Source organism: Zonotrichia albicollis, chromosome 13 (assembly GCF_047830755.1).
Source record: "Zonotrichia albicollis isolate bZonAlb1 chromosome 13, bZonAlb1.hap1, whole genome shotgun sequence".
NCBI classification, from domain to species: Eukaryota; Metazoa; Chordata; class Aves; order Passeriformes; family Passerellidae; genus Zonotrichia; species Zonotrichia albicollis.
The window spans coordinates 19366639-19390150 of record NC_133831.1 but is presented as its reverse complement, the minus strand read 5'-3'; the positions used below and the strand labels follow the sequence as shown (position 1 = coordinate 19390150).

The window sequence follows — 23512 nt, the reverse complement described above, 5'->3', positions numbered from 1 at the left end:
GGACAGCTGTGATGTGCTGTGCTGTGCAGGCCAGATGAGGCACCACGGTAGGAAAAGCCTGTAAAAACTGAGACACTGATGAAGACACTAAAGAAGAAATGAAAACGAACAACTTTCCAATAATGACATTTGAGAAATAAACATCAGTCCTAATTTATGTCCTTTTAGTGTTTCACCAGCTCATCACAAGTGTCTATTATAGTTTTCCCTCACTAAGCAGCACCAGAACAGTAGACTTTCACAAATGTCCAAAGACAGTAATTATAGTTCACAACTACTGGGTTTTTGTGGACAGGTTTTTATGTCTAAGTGTAATAATTAGCAAAATAGTTACATAATACAGAAACGATAGAACTGCATTATTTCATGACTTATTATTCTTTTCTATAGCTTTTAGTTTAAAAATACTCCTCTAAAATTGTACCATGAAATATCACTTTATTCAATAGAAATTAAGTGCAGTAATTCATTTAAAGATTTAAGTGTAGCTTTGGTTTGTTTTTTTGAAAATCAGACTGTCCATGCAACATAAAATTACCAGACCAGTGTTCTCTGTAACTACAAAGGTTGGGTTTATTTTTCACATTAATGCCTCAGCTTCTGGATTCCCAATGTCTGTATTTGCCTGTACTCCCCAAGAAGTTTGTTCTGCGTCTGACAGACCACGCGTGACTCACCTGAGGAGCTCAGAAGTGCTGACTTGTTACAAAGCCCTTGGTGTAGGAGGCAGGTGCAGGGCAGTGTGGTCTCTGCCCCTGGGCACGACAGGAAAGGCCAGGGCAGCCTCTCCCTTGGAGCCAGCATTGCCCTTACCCTCTTGGCTTTCCACCCTACTAACACTGTCCCAATATTTCTTTGCAACAAATTTCCTTTTTCTGACTTCTACCCTTAGATTAGTGGGATTCTGTGTGTAGTTACCACTACGTGAAGGTGCTACTGCCTGCATTCAAAAAACATTATAGAGCCAGAGCCTTCAAACTACCTTTTGTAGATGGAGTTGGTGGCTTAAACACTGCACAGAAGTGATTCAGGAGGTGGCACACACTGCAGATCAGACACACTTGAAATTGTCAGCAATCATGCTTTGTGACGTTATATTGATGGATAAAATTGATATCATAACATCAGGTTAGTAAGACACTTTGGGATGAAAAGAATCTTATAGAAATAATACATTATTTTATAAGTTATTCCTCCCATGCGCCATGAAAAATTTAGAAAAGGAAAAGCAAACATGCATTGAAGGAAGACAATATGAAAGATTTCTACCTGCTGTTGGGTAAGCCATTGATTTTTCTGACCGAGAATGTCTTTTCATAGTTACTGATTACCAGGCAACCACAAAGCAGCTTGATTCAAGATCCACTATAGTGAAGAGGAACAAAATCCCAACCCAGCCTTAATCAGTTTCCTATTTATTCTAAGAATGAGCAACAGTCCTGTTTGAAAACAGGTCACAGGAGGAGGGAAATGCAAACAGCAACCATTAATGCACATTTCACCTCAACAACATCATGTTATTTTTAAAGAAAAATATTTCTTCACACTGCTGGTGCAATAATATGTTGTGTACAGAACAGGAAGATGTATTTGTTTGGGGATTTTGGCTTTTTTTAAGATGGTAGCTTTAAGTTCAGAACAGATATTTTTGCCAGGCAGCATAAATGAGCAATTTGAACCAGGATTATTTTCAGATCTCGCTGTCACCAAATCTAGCACAACAAATGAACTTTAGACCTGGGAAAATGCAGCCCAGAGAGCAGATTAGTTTCACTAGCAGCTATTCAGAAGCATTTGATTGCTTAATGATCTTTAAGCTCAAGAGTCAAACATTGCTTCATACAGCAGCAAAGGTCTCTTCATATACCCGCACAAGAGCATTTTATTTATTTTAAACAAGCAAAGCACTCACCAAATCTGCACTCACGGTTCCTCAGATTTCTCTACCACCACACAAATGCATTCTTTACAAGCCAGCTCTTGCACACAGTCAAGTGTTTTTTTCTGGCAGAGGTTTGCACTATGGGAAAGTAGGACTTCATTACACAGAAATGCTAAAACAATCAGCCACATATCCCAACATTAGATTGTCAAATAATTTACCTGGAATAATTCAAATATGGATATGTGAGGGCTAAGGGGTTGTATTCCTACCTCAACCTGCTCAATCAAAGGGTTTTTGGTCTATTTTCCTTTAAAGAGCTGCTATAGTAGCAGGAAATACCCTTCTTAAAGCACTAATCATCTGCATCCCCTTTGTGCTTCCCTAGAACCTGTTGGACAGCATTTGAAAGATGTCACATTTAGCACCAAAAAACAAAGGGTGGGCTCAGAGTTGAAAAAGGATTAGGAAACCCAATGCAGCAAGTTTCAAATGCCAAGAGCTATTTAGGCCTGCTACAGAGCACAGACACCTGCAAGAGATTCACTGCTGAGGTCATTTGTTATCCCAAGGCAGTGCCTGAGCCAAGGGACCCACCAGAACCCCACAGCACCTCACTTCCATGCACCTTGGAAGCAGAAAGATGGCATTCCTCCAAGTGGCTTTTACGCACAGGACACCCAAGATTTTTCATCTTTCCCTTCTAATAGGTGTACTTAAATGATTTTCAGGACCCCATCAGCTTTCAGCAATTAACGTGCAGCAAAATAAAATTAAAATTCTTTTTCTAGCCTTGTTTCATCCATATCCTGCAGGAAGGAGCAAATGGAACAGGCCACCTCTGAGCTGGCTATTGCCACGAGCATGGCCAAGATTCCCAACAAAGGCACATTTTATCTCCTATGGCTTTTACTCTTTACGAAGTAAAGTTGTAGTCAAACGTTCTAAGATCTATCATGAGTTTTAGCATCCATCAAGATGTCAAATGGCTGGCTGCATTTATTTACAATACATTTTCCAGGTAAGACTATTCTCTAACCAGCTGCTCACTTTATATTGAAGATATACCCACGATGACTCCAAACGTAAAATGGAAAAGGTCCATTTTGAAAGGACATTAAAAAAGTTGTCACCAGCCACTGGACTGCAAATATTTTCGAAAGATTCAGTTCTAGGAAAACAAGTTTGGATTTAGTATTTCAAAACCTGGGCTGTAAATTCTGACAAAACAGAAATCATGTCTCACAAACAGAAAGATTTACTTACATTTCAGCTTCTTTTCTGCCACAAGGGGGAAAACTGTCAATTAAAAAATACATACATTTTTAACCATAAACACAATTTGATCAATTTTCTTTTTAATTAAAAGAGTCTCAGCAAATCAATTTAATGCCAAACAGGACAATATACAAACATTCCAGATTATTTATGTACTTCCAATGGTGTGCAGTGGAGTACCAGAAGGAAAAGTACCAGAACCTGCAGTATGTGCACGTCTCCCAGGGAAGGACAAGAACACACTCCAGTAACATCAGCTGTGCTTCAGGAACTGCTGAACATGGATTTTAGCTGCCAGTAAATCCAATTAACTCTTGAATAGTTCTACAGAACCCCCTCAGCATGGCAGCTTTGAGCAGCTGCTGCCCTGCAGCTGCAACACCACCCCACAGCCGATTTCAGAAGGAAAATGGATCCTTCCATAAGCTTCCTGTGTATTTGAGGAGGAAAATTCGACAAAGATCATACATTAAGAAATCATTACACATGTATTATCTTCCATTTATTCCCAAGCTTACAGACCCTGCTCCAGCTTTCCTGAAAGGAAGACCAGCAGACCAGGGCCACCTGAACAAAATCAGCTTCCAAACTCCAGGCAGAGGGCCCAGAACTCAGCTGGGGAAGGGCCCTGATCCTACAAAAAATGTTACTTGAGAAACTCTTTCCACAGTGCTCTGAAGGGGAAGACAGGGTGTCAAGAATGGTGATAAACTGCAGTGGTTAGATTAAACATTTATTTTTTTTTCATATATTCACAAAATCTTCACAAAAGTATTGAAACTCAAAAAGGAATTAGACTTGAGTCAAATACAGAGATGAAATGTACAAGACAAATGAGCAGGCAAACTAAAAGGTCTTGAAAGTATTTTACTTCAGATTGAAAAACGAACAGTTCAACTGTTCCGTTTAAATAAAGTTTTGCAAGATATACAGTATTTTATGAATACAATGCTGGTCATTTGAGGCAATGTAAAATACCTCAATTTTTCCTTCATGCTTTTTTTTTTTTTTGCTTTTTTTTTGCTTTTTTTTTCTTTTTCTTTTAGAAAGATACTGTTTACCAAAAAGAAACTTGAGCAGTCCAGGAAAAGCTTTTTTCCATTAAATTTATGAAAACCATAAATTGAGGCAAACCTAAGATTCCCAATGGAATCAAGATTATCTTCCCGCTACCACCACCTTAAAATTATCACATGCTTATTGGAACACTAATATCTGCACCCTAGGAGTACATTTGCTTTCAACAATGAGGGTGATTCTTTTAAAAACACTTCAGTGTGGTAAATGCGATACAGATCTTTGCAAGTATTAAGTTTTGGAACAGTTTTGCTAATAGCAGCTAACAATACTGGATTAATATAATTTATAAATAATTGTTCCCTAAGCGGTGAACATAAGTCTACACATTCACAATAATCTAAAACAAAATAAATAGTGACTATGCATAATGTGGTACAACTTTCACTAGTTTCTATGAAGAAAAGCTGAACATCTTGATAAAATTATCTGATCAAATTAAAATATGACTCTAAAAATTAAAAAAAATTGTCAAATTAACATCACGTAAGCTTAGTGTTGGAGTAAATGTTATGACTTGCTGTATTTTTAGAATACATATATATATTTTCCTTTTTGAAGTAAAACACTTTAACACATTGAAAATGTTTATTAATTTAAGTGATAACATTGGTTCTGGTCTCATTTTACTTTAAAAATCATTGCACTCATTAGTGCCTATAAAGGTCAGGTTGGTCTGTAGTATTCTGTAAATGTATATAAAAAGTTTCTCAAAGCTAACAGTACTTTTTATAAAAGCATCATCTCAGAACTGCTGCATTTAATACAGCCAGGTGTGCCAAGTACAGACTCTCCTCTCTGCAGAAATATGTGAAAGTAAATGCCACTTAACTCTCTAGCACTGAAGTGTCCCCGCTCCTGTTCCAAACTATGCCTGTGAGTGCAATTTTCCATTTCATTCGCATTCATGGCATCAAAGGTACTGCAACCTAGACTTGTGATGTGACTGAACCTCACACATGTGGAGTTTCAATGAAATGAGAACTAGGTCAATGAAGAAATATTAGGGGATATGAAAGGTTTGGGTATTTAAGGCAATATAAAGTATATTTCATTATTTGAAATTGTTTCGTTTTTAATAATTAAGTGTATATATAAAAATGCCTAATAGGGGAGTGAAAAAAAAATACTTGAATTGTAAAATTTACTTAAAGCTTCAACAGTTATCATCTCCTACAGGAGTTAGCAAAAATATAAAAGACAAAAAAACCCAGACCTGGAGGGGGGAGGAAAGGCACAAACAAGGAGGCATGGGATTAAAGCAGCCCAGGAATGCAAATGTCTGTAACAAATCGACTTTTGTTGTTTTGTTTTTTTTTTTAAACCAAAAAAAAAAAAAAAAACCCAAAAAATAAAACAAAAAAAGAAAACAATCATCACCATCAATCAAACAAACAAAAAAAACCCAAAAAAACCCAAAAAAACCCAAAACAAAAAAAAAAAAAAAAAAAACCCAAAACAAAACAGAAAACCCCAAACCCCAAGTGGCCCTTTGTTTTTCCTTAAAAAAAAAGAAGGAAGGGTCGAGGAGAGACCACTAAGGGGAGGAAGAGAAGGATGCAACTATAAAACCCCATTGCCTGAAATGTTGAAATGATGGCACTCTAGAAAACAAGGTGAAGGTTACTTCTCAGAGATGACAAGCTCAGTGTCTACACAAAGTACATGTACACTTTATACAAATGAAAATCTTCATTTGTCACCATAAACCTTTCTTTCAGAGGAACAGCTTTTGCAGATCAAAAGTTCTATGAGATCTTCCAAATGCCAAGAAAAGAAAATCTGAGCAATACAACTAGTAATGTCTCTTTATATGGATGTTAAGATGACAATTCAGATTATTTTCCAAACTAATCCTGAGAAAAAATTTATGTTTACAATTTAAACAGTAATGTTATGTAAAAAGTATTAACAAATCCACTATTACAAATGTCAGTTTTCCTATATGGTCATCTATATATACACAATAAAATGGTAAGTATATGCAAAAATAATTAAAAAATCATGCACAAATTACTTTCACCTTTAAAGGCTGGGTTTCCCTCAAAATACAATTTTTTGCCTTTTTTTTCCTATTTTTTGTGTTTTATTTGTTTGTTACCACCCCCTAGACACACTGAGTACTATCTCTACAGGTCAGCATGAGCTGATGGGAAATACATTTATTTTACATTCAAGCTTTTATATCCTAAATGACCCTGTTGTAGCATATGACTTATCAAATGAGCAGCCTTTTTCCTCATTTTAAAAAAATTAATTTTTTCCTTTTTTTTTCCATTTTTTTCTTTTTTTTTCTTTTTTTTTTTTTGTTTTTTTGCAGTGATCAATCTTCATGTTCCGTTCCGTGGCGAGCTGGGAAAAAAAAATGCAGTTGCTAATCTATGTCTGAACAGTCTGAAGCTCCAGAAGAGATCCAAGGAGTCACTATCAAACTATCCTGTAGCATGAGATCATTGCACACAGAAGAACAGTCTTAAAGTAGTCAACTATCTACAAAGGTCTGACAGAGCTGCATCCCTCTTGTGTTTCCTCTTTTTGCCGTGGAAAAACTGATGGTGTGATTTGCTGCCTTGGTGCTGTTTGTTTGTGACTGAGGTACCATGGCTTGAGTTTGTTGGACCTTGGAAGCCTTTGTTAGAGGAGCGGAATAACCGTGCGGATCCGTGCTGTGGAGGAAAGAGAACGTGGTCAGCAATCCCTGCAGTGGGAATAAGGCATGGCAGTCCCACAGCCCTGCTGCTGCACAGCCAGCATGCTGACCCCTGAGAACAGCCTGGAAAACCTGCCATGGCAGAGGGAACCTGGGACAGCAGCACTGCAGGGCCAATCTCCCACCCAGCTGGTTGCAAACAAATGTTCATCTCTAGCCCCTCACAAGAGGGGCAGAGCACTTGGAATTTTGGAAAGTATAAAGGTATTTACAGAAATGTCCGTAATCTAAGACAGCACAGGAAGATTGCTCAAATCTGTGCATGCCCATGATCTGACATACCCCATCTTTTCAGAGATGAGATCATGGGCACGCACGTTCCAGCCTGGAATTAGTTCTGCCCAATAATACAAACACACACCCATAGCACAGCCAAGGTCAGGTGTGTGAATTGTCTTGTTAGAAGACAAATCATCAGCAGATAAGAGGCATGTCTTCAGAATTATTTTCAAGGAAAGTATTCCAGAAGGTTGTGGACTATGTTTCAAACACAAAGACCCAATTTCTGAAAAAGTGCAAGAATTTAAACTGCTTATATCCAGGGTATACTGTATATAGAGGCACAGAATATTTTCAGAATACTGAAGCATTCCTCAGTTGGAAAATCTTCTAAATGTGTAAGTTCTGATAGTTGTCACATAAGGATGTTTGGCCATAGGGGAAAACAAGGGTGAATGTCATCTATCACAAAGAATCTTCACCTCCCTTTGTGGAAGACAGAGCAACAAGTACCAACAGCTAAAAGAGCAGTCAGTCAGAGTTTTAAACACACATTTTTGCTAACTGCTTTCACTGAGTGTAGGCACACCTCATCTCTCATATTTTGCAATCAAAACTTGGCTGGTGTGCTTTTTGCAAAGGAGGAAATGGGTGCAACACAGCTGAACACCTCTGGCAAATTTGGTGTACAAGTCAGACCAACTTCATCTCTTTTAAAGTTGGGAAAGCCACGGTTGCAAATTCATCTGTGCAAGCTTAACAGAGAACCAGGTGGCATTAGAAACAATCAGCGCTGGGAGATTTTTAATGGGGCAAAAGGGAGGTGAAAAATGCAGTGTTCCCTTTCCAGAACAAATTACCCTTCCATGGAGGATATGTGTAATATTCAAATAATCTACACAGTTGTTGTTTTCAAACATTTCACAAACCTGAGATTTGTTCGTGTTGCTGGATGTATTGGCTGTTTGGCTATTTTGTGTTTTCCCACTTGACTGGGAGGATTCCAGTGACACTTCTTGTGACCCCACTCTGTTTGTGGTAGACTGACGACAACTCAACTGTTTAGAGGTTTTGCAAGGTGTTCCATCAGAATCCTTCAGGAAAATGTAAAGGATTAGTGAGCTTTTCTTAAGAGTGAGTATTTCTAAAAGTGAATTTTCTTTTAAAAATAAAGTTAACAGTGGACAAAACTGAAAACTTGTTTACTTTACTAGATATTAAAATTCTTTCAATCCAGAATTCTTATCAAGTAAAACAAATTTAAAGATGTATTGATGTGTGATTCTGGTTTTGAGATTTGCCTTTTATTTTTTAAGTAAAATTCCCAAACAAAGATCTTTTTCAAAGCTTTTGGCCTGTTTGTTTTTTAAAGCATGTGGCTTAGGATTGGCAGTCTGTTTTACTTTTGAAATACAGTTTTCCCAGAGAAAAGAGGGCTGTGAAACTTTGTGTCTATATATTCACTTTCTACACGTATTGTGTCAAAAACGCACTGCAACTTGTATGTGTAGAAATTGCATAAGAATTAACATCTTATGCAAGTTAGGATTCTGGATGAATTAATTGACTAGGATTGTGAGCTCCCAAAATGTATTTTGTGACAATATAAATCAGAAGGGAAAAAACCCAAAGAAATTTTAAAAAGCAGAGTCAGAATACTTCCAGTACTTACTACATCACTAGAGCTGGACAATGTAGATGATGATGACGATAAAGGACCTGATGAAGAATTTGAAGAATGTTTACTAAGTGTTTCTGAAGTTTTATTTCTAGGCTTTCCCAGTGCTTCATTCTCTTCAGCAAGATTATTGTTGCATTTGTCCAGCTGCTGAGTATCTACTATCAAGGTCACTCCATTACCTAGTAAAAACAAAACAGAAGCATCACCACACATTTAAATGCAAAAACATGTTGCCTTGAGGTTATTTAATATAGCCCCTAAAATACAAAATACATGTTACATCCACAGTAACACATGGACATTAATGCACTGAGCACTGCCCATGGTTTGAGATGGAAATTAGGGACAGAAGATGTGGAAGAAGGCAGCAACAAAGTTCAGATGTGCTGCTGTAGATTGTTTCATGCCACACTTAACAGCACTCAAATACAGAGATTTAAATTCTGTATGCCCAGTACTCAGCAACTCCAATTTTTCTTCTGCTGGAGCTTCTAGGATCAGATGAACTCCAAATAAGCCCCATTACTTTGTAGGATTTCCTACAGTGAAAATTCAAGATACAGAACTCTCATATATCACTAAGCTCTGCCTTAATACAAAAGTTGGAACTTAGATATGAACTAAATCAACAAGACAATCACTTTTACTGTCACAGCGTTATTAATACAGGGTTATTTTTCTTTTTTGATTGCTGTTTTATCTGAAATAAGACACTTAGGAGGTAGAGATTTACATGATGTCTGTGCACAAAGGCAGCTAAAAGGGAGGTGATGGGAGCTCAGGGCCTGCAGGGTGACAGCTCCAATGGCACAGAGCACATCCAGCTGACAAATCACACACACAACTTCTAAAAACAAGTAAAAAAAATCCCAGCCTAGCCAAAAGAACGGGTCCTTGAAACATCTTCTCTGATTAATTGCTAACAAGAGAACACTTCTGACAGGAAACATTCTAAAATTAACTGGAGAGTATGAAAATTAATTCTAGTTAAAAAATTTCCAGACAGCAGATACACCTGCACCAAGAGAGGGTGGCAACTGGCTGCTGAAGTCAGAAGATGGGCAATGGATTAAAGGTGATTCCAAAGGGAATTGTCACCAAGTTCTCTGGCTCAATTTTGTGTTTCCATTTGTTAAAAACAAGATCATGATTGACATTTCAAGACTTGTCTGTTTAAAAGACTTATTCCACTTACATAGTGAATCCTGGCTTAAGTATTTCTTCCTCACACATTTGGTGTTAGACTTAAAAATTACTATTAAAAATGCAGTATTTAAGGATTCAGATTTAAACTAGCATGCCCAGCAATACTTGTTAAAACCTTGTCCATATTTAAAGGACAAAGGAAGTGTGACACTGACAATGTGGTAATTTCAATTGGAAGTTTTTCCAAAGTCTCTTTTTGGAAGGCAGCACTCTTTACAGATCTCTCTACTAACCAAATCTATTGTAATACAACAAAGATGGGGACATTTTACTCTTGTACAAATCTGACTTTTCTGGATGAAAAGACATGAATACTGGAAAATAAAGAAGAAACTACTAGTAAGATGCACACATAGACTTATGTGAGGCAAAAGTAACAATAAAATCTATACAAGCAAAATGTGCAGGAAGTTTCCCCCTCATCCCTGCTGAGTCAGAACTCACCATTACATGAAGATTCTGTTCTGCTTTGTATTCCCCACTGCTTGGATATCCAGTCTCTGTATGTGGCCACTTCTTGTGTTACTCTAATTATTCTCCCTAATATACTGCAAACCAGGAAAAAAAAAAAACCCAAAACCATCACCACAATTAATTTTTAGAGACAGAAAAATGTAAGCAATGAATGTTTGAGATTTAGACTTGGAGACTTTACCTTTCTGTTTCGTTGTTAGGATAATATTTAGCTATTGGGGAAACAGCATGGCTCAGAACAACATAAGCATAATCAAAAGCCTGCTTCACTTGCATGGCACCATAGGAACTCCTCCCAACATCATTACCTTAAAATAAGAATATAAATAAATGAGTAAGATTGAAACTATGGTCATCACCTTTCAGGCACAAGACAGTAATCTGTTTTTAAAATTGCTCTTAAGTCCCAACTAACTGTAGCCACCTCTCGTAGAAGAGGATTAGCATAAAGCAGAAATATTATATATATTTTACTATTATTATTTATTTATTTATTTATTTAGCATAAACAACTTAAAATATCTACAGGGATTTAAATGTAAAGAAGTCCAGACTAGCAATTCTCTGGGTACAAGTAAAATATATGAAGAGAAAAAAATCCTGCAGTGCATCTATTAAACATTTAATAGTAGTGCTACTCCATTTTGGTTTCTGAGGATACCTGGCTGTAATGGATCCTCAATGTAGAGCATTGATGGTCTGTAGCCATCCAACATGCTTTTCTGCACTTCATCCTTGGCAACATAAGAGCCACCATCCTTTATTCGGATTCCAGTCTTCAGATAATTGAAGTGACGTCCATATAATTCAAAAAACTCTATTAAAAGAACACCATAGTTGGCATTGGGCATACAGGCATCTTCCCTGGGATGCAGCTATTAAGAAGAGAGAAAAAAAAATCATTCATTGATGACTTTAAGTTTTTCTCTTTTTCACAGAAAACATGTCTAAATACAGAAATAAAAAATAAAACAGATATGTCTAAATAAAGTATTTTCCCTTGATTAAGCAGTTTTGCATCTCTAAAATGAGATGCTATGACAACTTTTATAACATAATTACCTCTTCAAAAAAAGGCTGTCAAACACTAATCTTTGTGCATTTGAACTTTTAGTCCAATAAGTGAACTTCTAGCACTAATGGCAGGGTTCTTGTGCAAAAGCAGATATTTGTACCTCACAAACCTGGGTCTGCAATACAAATACAGACTTCTCATGTGCACAGCTAAACACAGGATCCCCTCTACTGTTAAGGAAAAAGCCTGAGAGGCAGCCTGAGTGGACAAAACCAGCTCAGAGTTGTAACAGATATGAAATTTAACTTTTTTAAAAATATTTTTTAATGAGCAAACGGAAGTGCTGCTACTCAATATAAGAAAATGGATTAGGAGAGATTATGGTTTTAAACTATATGCATGTTGCCCTTATTTGTTTTGTGCTCAGCAGGGAACTGCAAAGGCACTCAGCAAACACCAAGCTCCAGTTCCAGGCTCAGATTTTAGAGCAATTACAGTCTGGAAAAGTTTGGACATACACTTGCAAACACAGTTATGTATAACATGTAGTTCAGGAAAAAGAACAGGGCTGATACAGCCAGAAATCAGCTACTTCATATTTGTTCAGTATTTCCCTCTCCCAGGCACAACAATATAGATTAGCTCATGCATTTTGTTCTATTAGATTTAAGAGAAAGTTGCAAAAGATGTTTGTTTGATATCTGCTTAGTAACCCAGAGAACCAAGATTACACTGCATTTGTGAAAGCACATACAGGGTGTGTGACCTGGAGACCAATCAGGACTGTCACAAAGGACAGCTCAGCTAACACCAACCTTATGGAACTTGTTCCAAGCAAGTTATACAATATTCAAGTTGTTTTACCATGAATGACACATGTCACATCATGTGTATCAAAATCATATATATCAGTGCCTGGCATTGGTACACCAACAGATGTTCTAAACACCTTTTGTACCAAAAGTATCAGCATCAGAGAAGGAACAGAAAACAGATGGGACATACCTAATTTTAAATGAAAAGGGGGTGCAATCCCAAAAAATGATAACTTAAATTATTAAACTGGAGGGTTGATCAAATTCCTTCTTAAGGTGATGTCCTTAGGCACAATGGCATTGACAGATTCCAATGAACTTACCTGAAGGAAACTGACAGCCATTAAAAAGAGACTATAAGAACCAATTCCACCTGTAAATACTTCATTAAGGTCCCTCTGCAACAGGAACTGTTTCAATACTAAAACTAGAAATGGTAACACAGGATATTTCTGAAAGAGAAAAACAAAGCTGTTACAATACTGTGGTGCATGCATACAATGGAGAGCATACTGAAACCATGTTTTATTATATTTTGCCTTTAAGGTAATTATCATTAATCTAATCATTAATCTAACCTATCATTTTTAGTTACTGTGGAGAAGAGCAAATGCCCTGCCTACAATCAACACAGGTATTTTACCTGTTTGACTCTGGTGGCAGATATTAACAAGAGAAAAAAGTTATTACATTGTAAAATCAGAAGTATTTGTGTTGAATGTATATATATATATATATATACACACACTTACTTTTCTCATACAAGTGAAAAATATGGCAAAGGAACAACTGTGGAGACACTGACATCTGTAACAAAACCTTCTTGCTACAATTGAGAGGTAGCTCAAAGTGCCCTGAGATTTCTGTCCTGCAAGTACTTCAGATGCCCAGAGTTAAAGAAAGCCCTTCAAAATTATTACACCCAGGTAACATCTTCAATAAAGCAAAATACCTTTGGGTAACTGGTCCTTTAAAGGGTTTATGTGCATGGATTCCCCTGAGAGGCTGCTTTGGGACAGCAGTGGAGGCTGGGCTACGTCTGCACTCTGTACACCCGTCACAGGGGAGGGGCAAAAGAGGATTAATAAGATCCCTGCTTTTATCAACACAGAGCCAAGAAGTTCCTTAGTGTCACAGATGAAATGTGGATCACTATGTCCGTGACTGCAAAAAGATTAAAGGGAAAGAAGGATTTTGCCAAGAACCTCTCTTCAGGAGCCTGATGGTGAGTACTGGGAGCCCTATTTAACTGAAGATCCCTAACTATCTAACCGAAGATTTTGAACTAAGAACTTCCAGTCACAAGCTGAAGTGTTGAATATCAGTATATACCAAAATTTAGAGATGGGATTTTTCTTGGAAAACTGCTAATAAAGGCTCCAACTACCTCGGATTTCCTAAACAACCTGGATGAAGAGAAATGAGGCATTTCCAAGCCTAATGCCAAATATGACATCTCAGGTACTGAAGTTATATGTGATAAAGTAAGACCCAAGAGAAGGCCCTACAAGTGTTACATAGAGAGTGCCTCAAGAACACCAACAAAGTTACTTGGCAAGAACACACCAAGTTTTCTCCAAGTCAAACAAAGGACCCTCCAGAGCAGCCTGTGCCACCTCCTCCTCCTCAGCTGCCCGTGCTCAGGGCCAGCTGTGGTGCTGCACAGCTGCACAGCCTTGGCTGAGCCTGCAGGGAGAACAGCCCTGTGGGAAAGCACCATGTGGGAGCCTTGCTGGGAGTGCCTCCACTCTGCTGCAGAGCTGCTGCCCTGCACTGTCAGCCTGGTCCCTGCTGCCCCACACTGCTGCTGACCCTGCCCACAGCCTGCACATCCTCCCTGGCCACTTCTCTGCCCCAGCTGCTGGCACCAGAGCTGCTCTGCTCTTTGGGCTGGGGTACCACAGGGCTGCAGCCTTGTCCCTGCTGCCACACACAGCTCCTGCTCCATCCCCAGGGGCACAGACCCCTCTCACCCCCTGACCCAAGGCCAGAAGGTCACAAGTAACACAGGCAACTTGATTTTCTATGCTTTCACACACAAAAACACCTTCAGGCTTTCATGAGAAGACTATCTCACATCTTGAAATTCTGAAGTGCAGAGCTCAATGAACTGCAGTTAAAGGAACAGAACACTTAAAACAGGCAATAGTGCATTTTTCTTAATCATTGTACCATTAAAACTACTCCACATTTTATTCTTCTATTTTAGTATCTTCATGCTTTTTAAGGCAATATATCTACAACTTAAGACTATCCCTCAGCATTATCAGACAACAAAAAACAACAGAGTAAAAGTGTATCTCTAGTAAGGATGCAATCAAAGTAAAACAGAAAACAAAATTAAGTTATCAAATACTCAGTGTATAGTTCCATGAGAGTGTTGCCTAACCTTGATAAAATCTTTGATGAGCTGGGCTGCTTTAACCCCATTCTGTACATTAAAGCTTATATCAACTTTTACTTCAGTGAAGGAATCTGTCAGTTTAATAATAGGTACCTGCAAAAGAAGGATATAATAAGTCAATACAGATTTCCAAGACACACTTGGTTTCATTTATGACTTAAATGCACCAGCAAACCTGAAGTTTTTTATTAATTTATAGAGGAGGTAGGCAGTGAAATCAGGACTCCTATTAATGAACTCATTGCCTTGCCAATGTGTTTACATAAACTTGACTTTTCTAACTCATAAACACTATTTTCAATTTACTGTCCTGCTGAACAGAACTTAATGCTTCACCTTCCAGGTGATTTATTTTGGACTGGTTTGGGTGAGTTGCTGTTGCAGCAGCTCAGCTCTGGTGGAGACCATAAACACCAGAGGGAGACAAACACTGGAGAAACAGAGAAATGGTCCTGGAGACATCAGAAATGACACAACTCATGTCACTGGGGTCATCACTTCCTCACCAAAATGAACTTCAATTAAGAAGTACAAGATATGGAGAGTACTCTGATGTGTCTCCACCTGAGTGACCATCAAATTTCCTCTCTCTACTAATAACAGCTATGACTTAGATATCCCAATACTCTTACAATGAGCAAAAAATAGGAAATCATAATAGAATTTATCTATTTTTTGCAAGACATACCACTACTTATTTAGACAATGCTGTACTTAGTACTTCTACGTGAAAACTGATTATACCTGCCTACTTGCAAGAAAAATTACTTATGTAAAAACTCAGTCCAGAAATGCCCTGGTTTAAAAACATCAATGAACAACACTGACTAGTCCAATCTCTCTTAAAAGCAACATGTTGTGCATATCAAATATCAGACAATTTCCACAACAGAAAAAATGCTTTTGTTATTGTAGTATCAATTATTTTGTTAGTAGTAAAAATCATACTAAATAAAAAAGTTCTTTATCTTCTATTTCAAATTTAATATACAAAATAAGTTACTGCTTATAAAAATTCATTCTTTTAACCAACATCTTTCTTTGATTAAAAATTCAGCTTAAAACAAGGGAATACCCTCTTCCCCCAAACTTACAGTTGCTTTATCTAAAACCTTTACTGAGTTTTCATCTGCTACATTGTGCTTTCTAAGAGCTTCTTCCAGGGTCCAAAGAGGTAATGTCTCCCATTTTCCAAACACAACTAAATCAATATCACTGAAAAGGAAAAAAATATATTTATTCAAATTAAAAGAATGATAAACTTAAAATACAAACAATTGACATCTATACATAACTCAAATAAAGCTGAGAGAACATAGCTGAACCAAATAATTAATTCTGATTTTTCCCAGGAAATGACTGGAGATGAACTCTTACACTTGGGGAAATACAGACCATTTCAGGTTACTTGGAGGAGGGGACAGATAAACATAAATCAATTAGACTGCAAAGCCTAAAATTAGTCTCCTCAGGCCACACTGTGAGCAGAGAGGGATCAGCTTCTCTGGAGTGATTCAGAGCAAGAAATGAACTTGTTGTGAATCACCACCTTTGGGCTGTATTCATCAGGAATGTTGATTTAACAGCCTGACACCAAAAGGAAAAGTCCAGTTTCCCATCCTCTACCCCCACATGCATGACCCTGTCTCCTCCTTTGCTCCAGCCTAATCCACAGCCAATCAGTTCAACCTATTACTGGGTCTGGCAGAAACCTTCTTCACTCCCCCTTTAAAGGACCCACAGAACATTCTGGGGTAATTTCCTGTCTCTCTGCATCTCTGAGTTGCTTTTCTGGATGATCAGAGCACCAGAGGGCACAGGGTAAGCTGCTGGCCTGCAGTACCAAGAACAGGGACAAGGCAAGGGAGAAGAAAACATGGCAACCTGGACTTCAGGAAGCAACAAGCTATTAAATAAGATCAAGCCACTAATTAACTTCACTCATTAACTCAGCTCTTTGAAGGGGTGTCTCCATCCTACTACACTTCCTCCCTAGGCACACACAAAACCATTTCATTACACAGGAAGCTGACACCCTAATCCAATCCCTGAACTCAAACTCAAAAGGTGGCAGGTGTCACATCTGAGCCACTGAGGGCTACTGTGAGATCCTGAGCTTCTCCCTCCTTGCTCCCCAAGTCCTTTGATTCCCCTGCTTGGCCAGGAACACAGAGGAGGTGAGTGTGCAACCCTATAGTTATGCTAGCACGGTGCTTCAGTGAGATGGGAAACTGTGTAACAGAAAACACAAAAAAGTTAAGAAGTACTTCCCCCTGCAAGAGATCCTACAGATCTGCTGACTGACAAACACCACTGCTTCAACAATCCCAAAGAAACTGCATCTGCACTAGATGAGCTGTGTCCTGAAGCAGCAGTTCAGCCACAGACTGCTGGGCTGACAAGGACAGGCAGCACCTGCCTCTTTCAGAAAGGTGTTCAAAACTGGCCTGGAGAGCAGGAAATGCTGCTGGACATGTCTCTTCTAAATTGAATTACTGTTAAACCCACTGCTGACAGCTAAAAACAGGAGACATTTTCCTGATGCACACCAAGAGAGAAAAAGCAGCTCTGTTGCCACCTTGAGCACACACACTGCCTGCAAAGGGACACAGATGCAGCAGCAAAGTGCCCAAACCTTCAGCAGCAGCTTCAGTTAATGGATACAGAGCAAATCCCAACAGAGAGACACAGCACTAAAAACACACTTCAGGCCTTTCTGAAACCCAAAGCCTGAAATCTAAACAAACTGAGAGGTAGGGAAAACCTAGGGCAGAGGGAAGCTTTGATAGAAGGCAACAGCGAATTAATGACCAATACACAAATGATGACTATTTTGAAAGTGTGGCAAGCACTGCCACAGGAAGGTTTTTTGTGGGTTTATGTACTGCATTTAAAGTATCTGCATTTGTTCTCCCACAAAACCTCACCTGAAACAAATACTCAAGAAAGGCAGTATATGACAACAGAAAAACATTTTTGTTATATCTGTTTCAAAACAATCAAACAATCAAGCAAATATAGTAAAATATCCATCAAGTCACCAGGAATATCTCTCTAGCATTACCAGCATCAAATCATATTTAATTAAGCCTATTTAAAATAAATTTTAATAAGGCCAGGAATGAGGCCAAATGTGAAAACAATGAGTATTTGTACACCTCACTTCTGGCTTTACAAACAAAACCAGAGAAATCAGACTTCCTTACAACTCCTGAAACTAAAGCAGGAACTAAAGCATCTGTCAGGTTCTTTCTTTTACAAATGGAGATGGAACAATGATGAGGATATCCCTCACCTGCAGTCAGTACTAGATGTCCTCCTGTTCCCAAAGTATGGAACTCAGTTCAAAAGCTATCCTCAGATTTATGCTATTTAAATGTGTTTATCCCCTACAACCATTTAAGCATTTCACTCCATTTCTATTTAGTTGTCATAAATACTCACAATTTCTACACAGAAGATACCAGTGTCATTGATTAAAGACTCTTTATGAAAACTAGCAATAAATTTGGAAAAGGTAGATGTTGACTATTGTACAGATTTCACAAAAGAAGACTGAAAGAAAAAACCCAGTTTTGTTGTAATATTTTTTCTTCAGCGCTAATATTAACAACATTATGTTAAAAGTTTCAATTTAGTCATCTGTGGAAATAAAATTTAGCTTTTCTTTTAGGGCCAACATCTTCTTTTTGCATAAATGAAGCCAAATTCCAACACAAGCCTTTTCTGACCACATGGTATTTCAGAACCTTCTACTGATACATGCAAGATCTATAGAGACACATGTTACAGTCAATAGTCTTATTTATTGCATTTCTGTACACTTTGCAGAGAACTAATAGCTAAACACTTGCTTAGCATAACAAGTATTGACACAAGTAACACAGATCCAGGCAGAGCAGATAAATGACCCCAGGGTTACAGGTCCAACAAGTTACTTTTCTTTTGTGTGGAATTTACACTGAAAAATTACTAACCTTGTAGGTAAATATAAACCAGTCTTAAAACTTCCAAATATCTGCACCTGAAACACAAGAAAAGGATATATGAGAAAACATATAGGATGAATTAAGAAATTTTTCAGGCTTCAGAAGACAAAGTTTATTACTAGGCTGCCTGTAAAGGCTGGCTATTGCTACCCTCCATTGGTAGATTTTGGTATTGCTAACAGGAACTGAACACATCTGTTAAAGAATACATACCTTCAATGTACTGCAAACAGCTGATCCTCACTGTTTTTACTCATAAAACATTAATAACTTTGGCTTTTCTAATAAACAACTGCTTTGCAATGTAAAAATTGTTCCCATTACCAAATTTGTCAAAATCCAGAACCCAAGATTTTGAAATGCTTAATGATAACAGAATATTTAAGAAAAACAGTATCAGTTAAATTTGATTTTTGTTTACACATCCCAAAGTATACCTCTCAGAATTTAGGCATTTCGAAATTGAACATATTTCCATTGCTTTGCATACTTAAAAGAAAATCAATTCCATCATGCCCCATTATTTTTCTGCATTACAAAGCAAGTACCACAACTCTGTCTATTTCTGCTTAAACAACAAATGGAAGTTTCAGAGAACTTCACATCCCACAGAATTACTTTATTATGCTGGATTTTTACTAGCACTGGAGGTGTCAACCATCAGGTTTCCCCTGTAGCTGTCCAAAACCACGCTCTCATTACCTAGCCAAGCCTTGCAGGGAGGTCAGACTCATGTGCTGAGTCTCAAAGGGAGGTTGGGGAGACTTCAAAGTAAAAAATATCTACACATTTGGGCTAATTTTCAGCCATTCTTCTGATGTTTCCTGGAGCCACCTTATACAGACTTGAGTATTCTGCTTTAATGAGTCTCATACACCAGCTTGATTGCCACCTACTTGTATGTCAATGACCCACTTTTTATGTTTTTCTCCTTCAGGATAAGAAAAAGAGAAGAAAAGATGATGTTTTGCAAGTGCCTTAATAGTTTAGTAGACTAAGAAGCAGTTTGAGTGCTTCTTCCTGATTATTTTTTATCACTTCACTCCTCTCAGCCCCTCACCTCAAGCCCAATAAAAAGTACATACACAACTTAATATTGACAGTTCATAGCTTCTCAAACTGGCAAAGACTGTGAGAGGTGCCACAGCACAAACATCAATATTGTACAAAAGCAGAAAGGCATCACAAAGCCAAGAATGTAATAATAATAATAATAATCACTATGTTTATCCAGGGTAGTAATAAAAGTATCCTCTATGAAACTGGGTTCAGTCAAACCAGGATTCATTCAGGCACCAAAAACACAAGAAAAGTGCTTTTGCACAATAAAACAGCCACTGATGGGTTCGGAAAAAACTAAATGTGCTTTCACAATATCAAACAAAATAGTGTATTCAGCTGAACAGCAAAGAGAGCCTTTACTGAATAAACAACCCTGAAAGTATTCATAAACTAACTGATACAACATATATGACCTTTACCAAAAGGAATGAGACAACATCTGCTCTTCTACAATAATCTGAAGTATGAGAAACACTGAACTATTAAAAAAGAAATCCACACCCACACTTCAACCACTCTCTCACAAAAACTGGAAAAACAAAAGAGGACGAGTGGAGAAATCAGAACACAAATTTTAAAATATTTTGATTTATTATCAATTTGAAATTTAAATTGCTGAAGCTCTGTAGCCATGCATGTATTGAAAGCATCCCAAACCAGAACACTATTATGACTTGAGATGTTTTTGTGGTGTGCCAATGCTGCTGATCATGTTCTTATTGCTTGTGGACAGAGATCTGTATTTGCACTCATAAGATAACTTCAGTCTCCACAGTACTCTAATAACTCCTACTCCTCTAGGCTATTGTTACTGTTTATCCCACACTTCTGTGAACTTGTTCATAATAAATTCCATAGTCCCTGAAGGATTTAATTACAGTATGTGTCCAAATATATGCTCACTAAGCACAAAAGAATGGAAACCCACAAAAGCATGGTAAATTTCTGGTACCAAAATCCCTCTGTCAAAAGAACAACAAAAAAAAAATCCACAGCCAATTTAATTTCCTTTTCTTCTACAACTTTCAGTAGAATTTTCTGAAGTTTGTTGAACTAGAGTTCATCTTTCTACCTTCATTCCCAATCATAGTATTTGCATAATTTAAGTGTGTGAAATATGTAACATTCCCTCTTTTCAGATCTATGTGGTCACATGGACATGAAGCTGAGGATATCATTACAAATGTATCCTAAATTCAACTGCGTAAGTACTTATTTGTTTAGTAGCCAAATTTTCTTACTGAACTTGTCAAAAATATTTGTCTTAAAAAGTTTTCATTTAAATGTTTTGGGTTGTTTGGTTTCAGCGTAATTAAAGTGTTTCTTATGGTCAGAGCCCTGCTGATGCCAAGAACAGTTCTCACTTACTAGGAATGTTTCCTTCTAAGCACATTCCCTTGAGTAAGAGAGCAAATGACACAATTGCTAACTTCTATAAATAAAGTAACAGTTTAGGATACCTAGTTTTACCCCCCTTCCATCTGCTTTTTCAGCCTTTTCCTAAGTGGAACAGGAGAGGGGGAAAAAAAGGGATGTGCTCAGGCACATTCCACATGTACATTCTCTGTACATTTAAATTCATGAAGCCATATTTTTCTTTTCTTAGTATTGGATTTTTATGTATTTATATATATTTTTTTTTATGTCTTACCTATGTGTTTAGTGGGAAATTACAAGCTAAATGTGTATGTTTAGCTTCCAAGTTTATTTAAGCTAGTCTGGCTGTATCAACGACTCAAAACGAACAGCTTAAATATTAACTCATCACTTTACACTACAGTTAGAGCTGAGGACATTGGACCAGGTAACACTCCACCTTCCCAGAGCATGTACCCAAAACTTGAATCTTAGAAGTAGCTAAACCAACACAGATTGCCAAAAGGTTAGTGATTAACTCAAAGGACTGAAAAATTACAAGAGACTGTCCAAGTTGAACACAGTTGAGTTCAGCGGTTCAGTTCCCAAGCTGATGTGGCAAAATAAGTTTTGGAAAAATAACACCACAGTAATGCTGCTGTCACCATTCAGTTCCCTTTCAGCCTCCAGAAAACGGAAGGACATACAAAAGGAGAATTCTTCCTCAACGTAACAACTGCAGACAAAATGCACTTGGGCTTTGAAGAACAGTTACTGACTTGAGAAAAAGAACTGGCATGCTCTCGCTCTCTAACATTTTCAAGCACAGTGGAGAAAGACAGTCCTGGCAGATTTAACTGGCACTAATTGAAAAGTGAACTTTGGTTTTTCAACTACACAGTGTGCGCTTCCCCTCAGTCACGTTACAGCTAAGCCCAGTGGTCAGCTGTCGCTTGTGGTAGGACTCGTAATTTGCTTCCCCTCCTTAAATACCTGGTGGCTACAGAAAACTTTCAGCAGCTTAAAGGAAGACTATTTTCTCAAGGATGTAAAGTTACACACACACACAAATATGTATGTTGTATATGGACATAAAAAGTTACTTTTAATACAAAGGACTTTTACAGATCAAGCCTGTCCCACAGAGTATCTCTGGAAGCAGTATGTTCTTGTGCCCCATTCAAAGTGCTCATGGTGACAAAGAGAGATCCCCTGGTAATAAATCCATTCACCCCATTAGCCTAGTTAAGTTTGCAGCACACAAACTTGCCTAGGAAATTGCAACATCTCTAGGCTGAAGCCTCAGTGGTTTTGGTGAAATGCTCTCCTCCAAGGCACTCACAGGGTGCTGCACCCACACTGTTTCCTGCACTACTGCCTGCCAGACCACTACTCCTGCTCCTGATCAGGGTGCACCTGGCTGTCCCACTGGGTTAGAGGAGAGCTGTGCCACACCTGTGGCACATGCTGCTCTCTTACACAGCTCCCATGGAAAGGTTACTGCGTTTGCTCAAAGAGAAAATTGCCAGACCTGTGGAGTAATGACTCAAACACCTCCCTCCAGCTGTGCAAAGGCAGCAATCATGAGTGGAGTGCTCCTTCCATATGATGCTCTCTGATACATTGTCCATAACAATAACCTCTTGGAAAATGTGAGTATATTCTACACACAAAACCACAAATCACATACATAGAACTTATACAGAATTCACATTCTGTCATATTCTGCCAATTTCTAAAAAGGCATTCCAAAAAACAGGTTAAGAAGATTTGAAATGAACAGTGGATTTAAGTCACTCATGCCAAAACACTGTCTTTTACTGTGGCAGGATCAAAGAGCATTCCTTATACTAGAGGTTCTGCTGTCTGAATCTGGTTTGCTATTCTGGCTAACAAGCCCTTATTTTCAGCTACTGTTCTCTACAAATAGATGACTACAGCTTGAAATTTACATTCTGGAAATGAACACAATATTAGTAGAAGAATATAATTAAACTAGATTCAATTATGCCAGAAACCCAACTGTGTCCCCATAAAACCATACTGACTTATAAATGCAACTTCTCTGTCTTCTTTTTAATCTAACCTTTATCAAAAAACCCCACAGCCCTACATAGGAGAAACTCTTGTTTTGAATGAGTACATACTAGCAAAAACTTCAGTGGAAAGAGGCATTACACAGCTCAGCACACAGATCTACAGATTTGTTTCTTCCTAAACACAGACTTCTGAGTTTTTTTTAATTTCTAAAATATATCAATTTAGTATAACTGCCCATTAAAAATACCATGGTCTACATAATGTGATATTGCTGGTACACCACCTGAACAGATTTATTCAAGAT

The 23512-nt window shown here is 37.9% G+C and overlaps 2 protein-coding genes across 9 annotated transcripts in view; both read right to left on the bottom strand.

Moving 5' to 3' along the window:
* ADCY7 (adenylate cyclase 7) overlaps window positions 1-5592 on the bottom strand; it is a 71149-nt gene extending 65557 nt beyond the window's left edge. For all 8 annotated transcript variants that reach the window (XM_074551189.1, XM_074551191.1, XM_074551190.1 and 5 more), the window contains exon 1: window positions 1913-5592. The gene's annotated coding sequence lies outside the window, so the exon portion shown is untranslated. The remainder of the gene's footprint in view (window positions 1-1912) is intronic.
* A 433-nt stretch (window positions 5593-6025) lies between these two features.
* Window positions 6026-23512, bottom strand: part of TENT4B (terminal nucleotidyltransferase 4B) — a 39584-nt gene continuing 22097 nt past the window's right edge. The window contains exons 3-12 of the mRNA XM_074551201.1: window positions 18739-18785; window positions 15856-15976; window positions 14747-14854; window positions 12681-12809; window positions 11189-11402; window positions 10709-10835; window positions 10498-10601; window positions 8839-9026; window positions 8096-8260; window positions 6026-6903 (exon numbers count right to left, since the gene is read on the bottom strand). Coding sequence (XP_074407302.1) covers window positions 6724-6903; window positions 8096-8260; window positions 8839-9026; window positions 10498-10601; window positions 10709-10835; window positions 11189-11402; window positions 12681-12809; window positions 14747-14854; window positions 15856-15976; window positions 18739-18785 — 1383 coding nt within the window. The 3' untranslated portion in view covers window positions 6026-6723. The remainder of the gene's footprint in view (window positions 6904-8095; window positions 8261-8838; window positions 9027-10497; window positions 10602-10708; window positions 10836-11188; window positions 11403-12680; window positions 12810-14746; window positions 14855-15855; window positions 15977-18738; window positions 18786-23512) is intronic.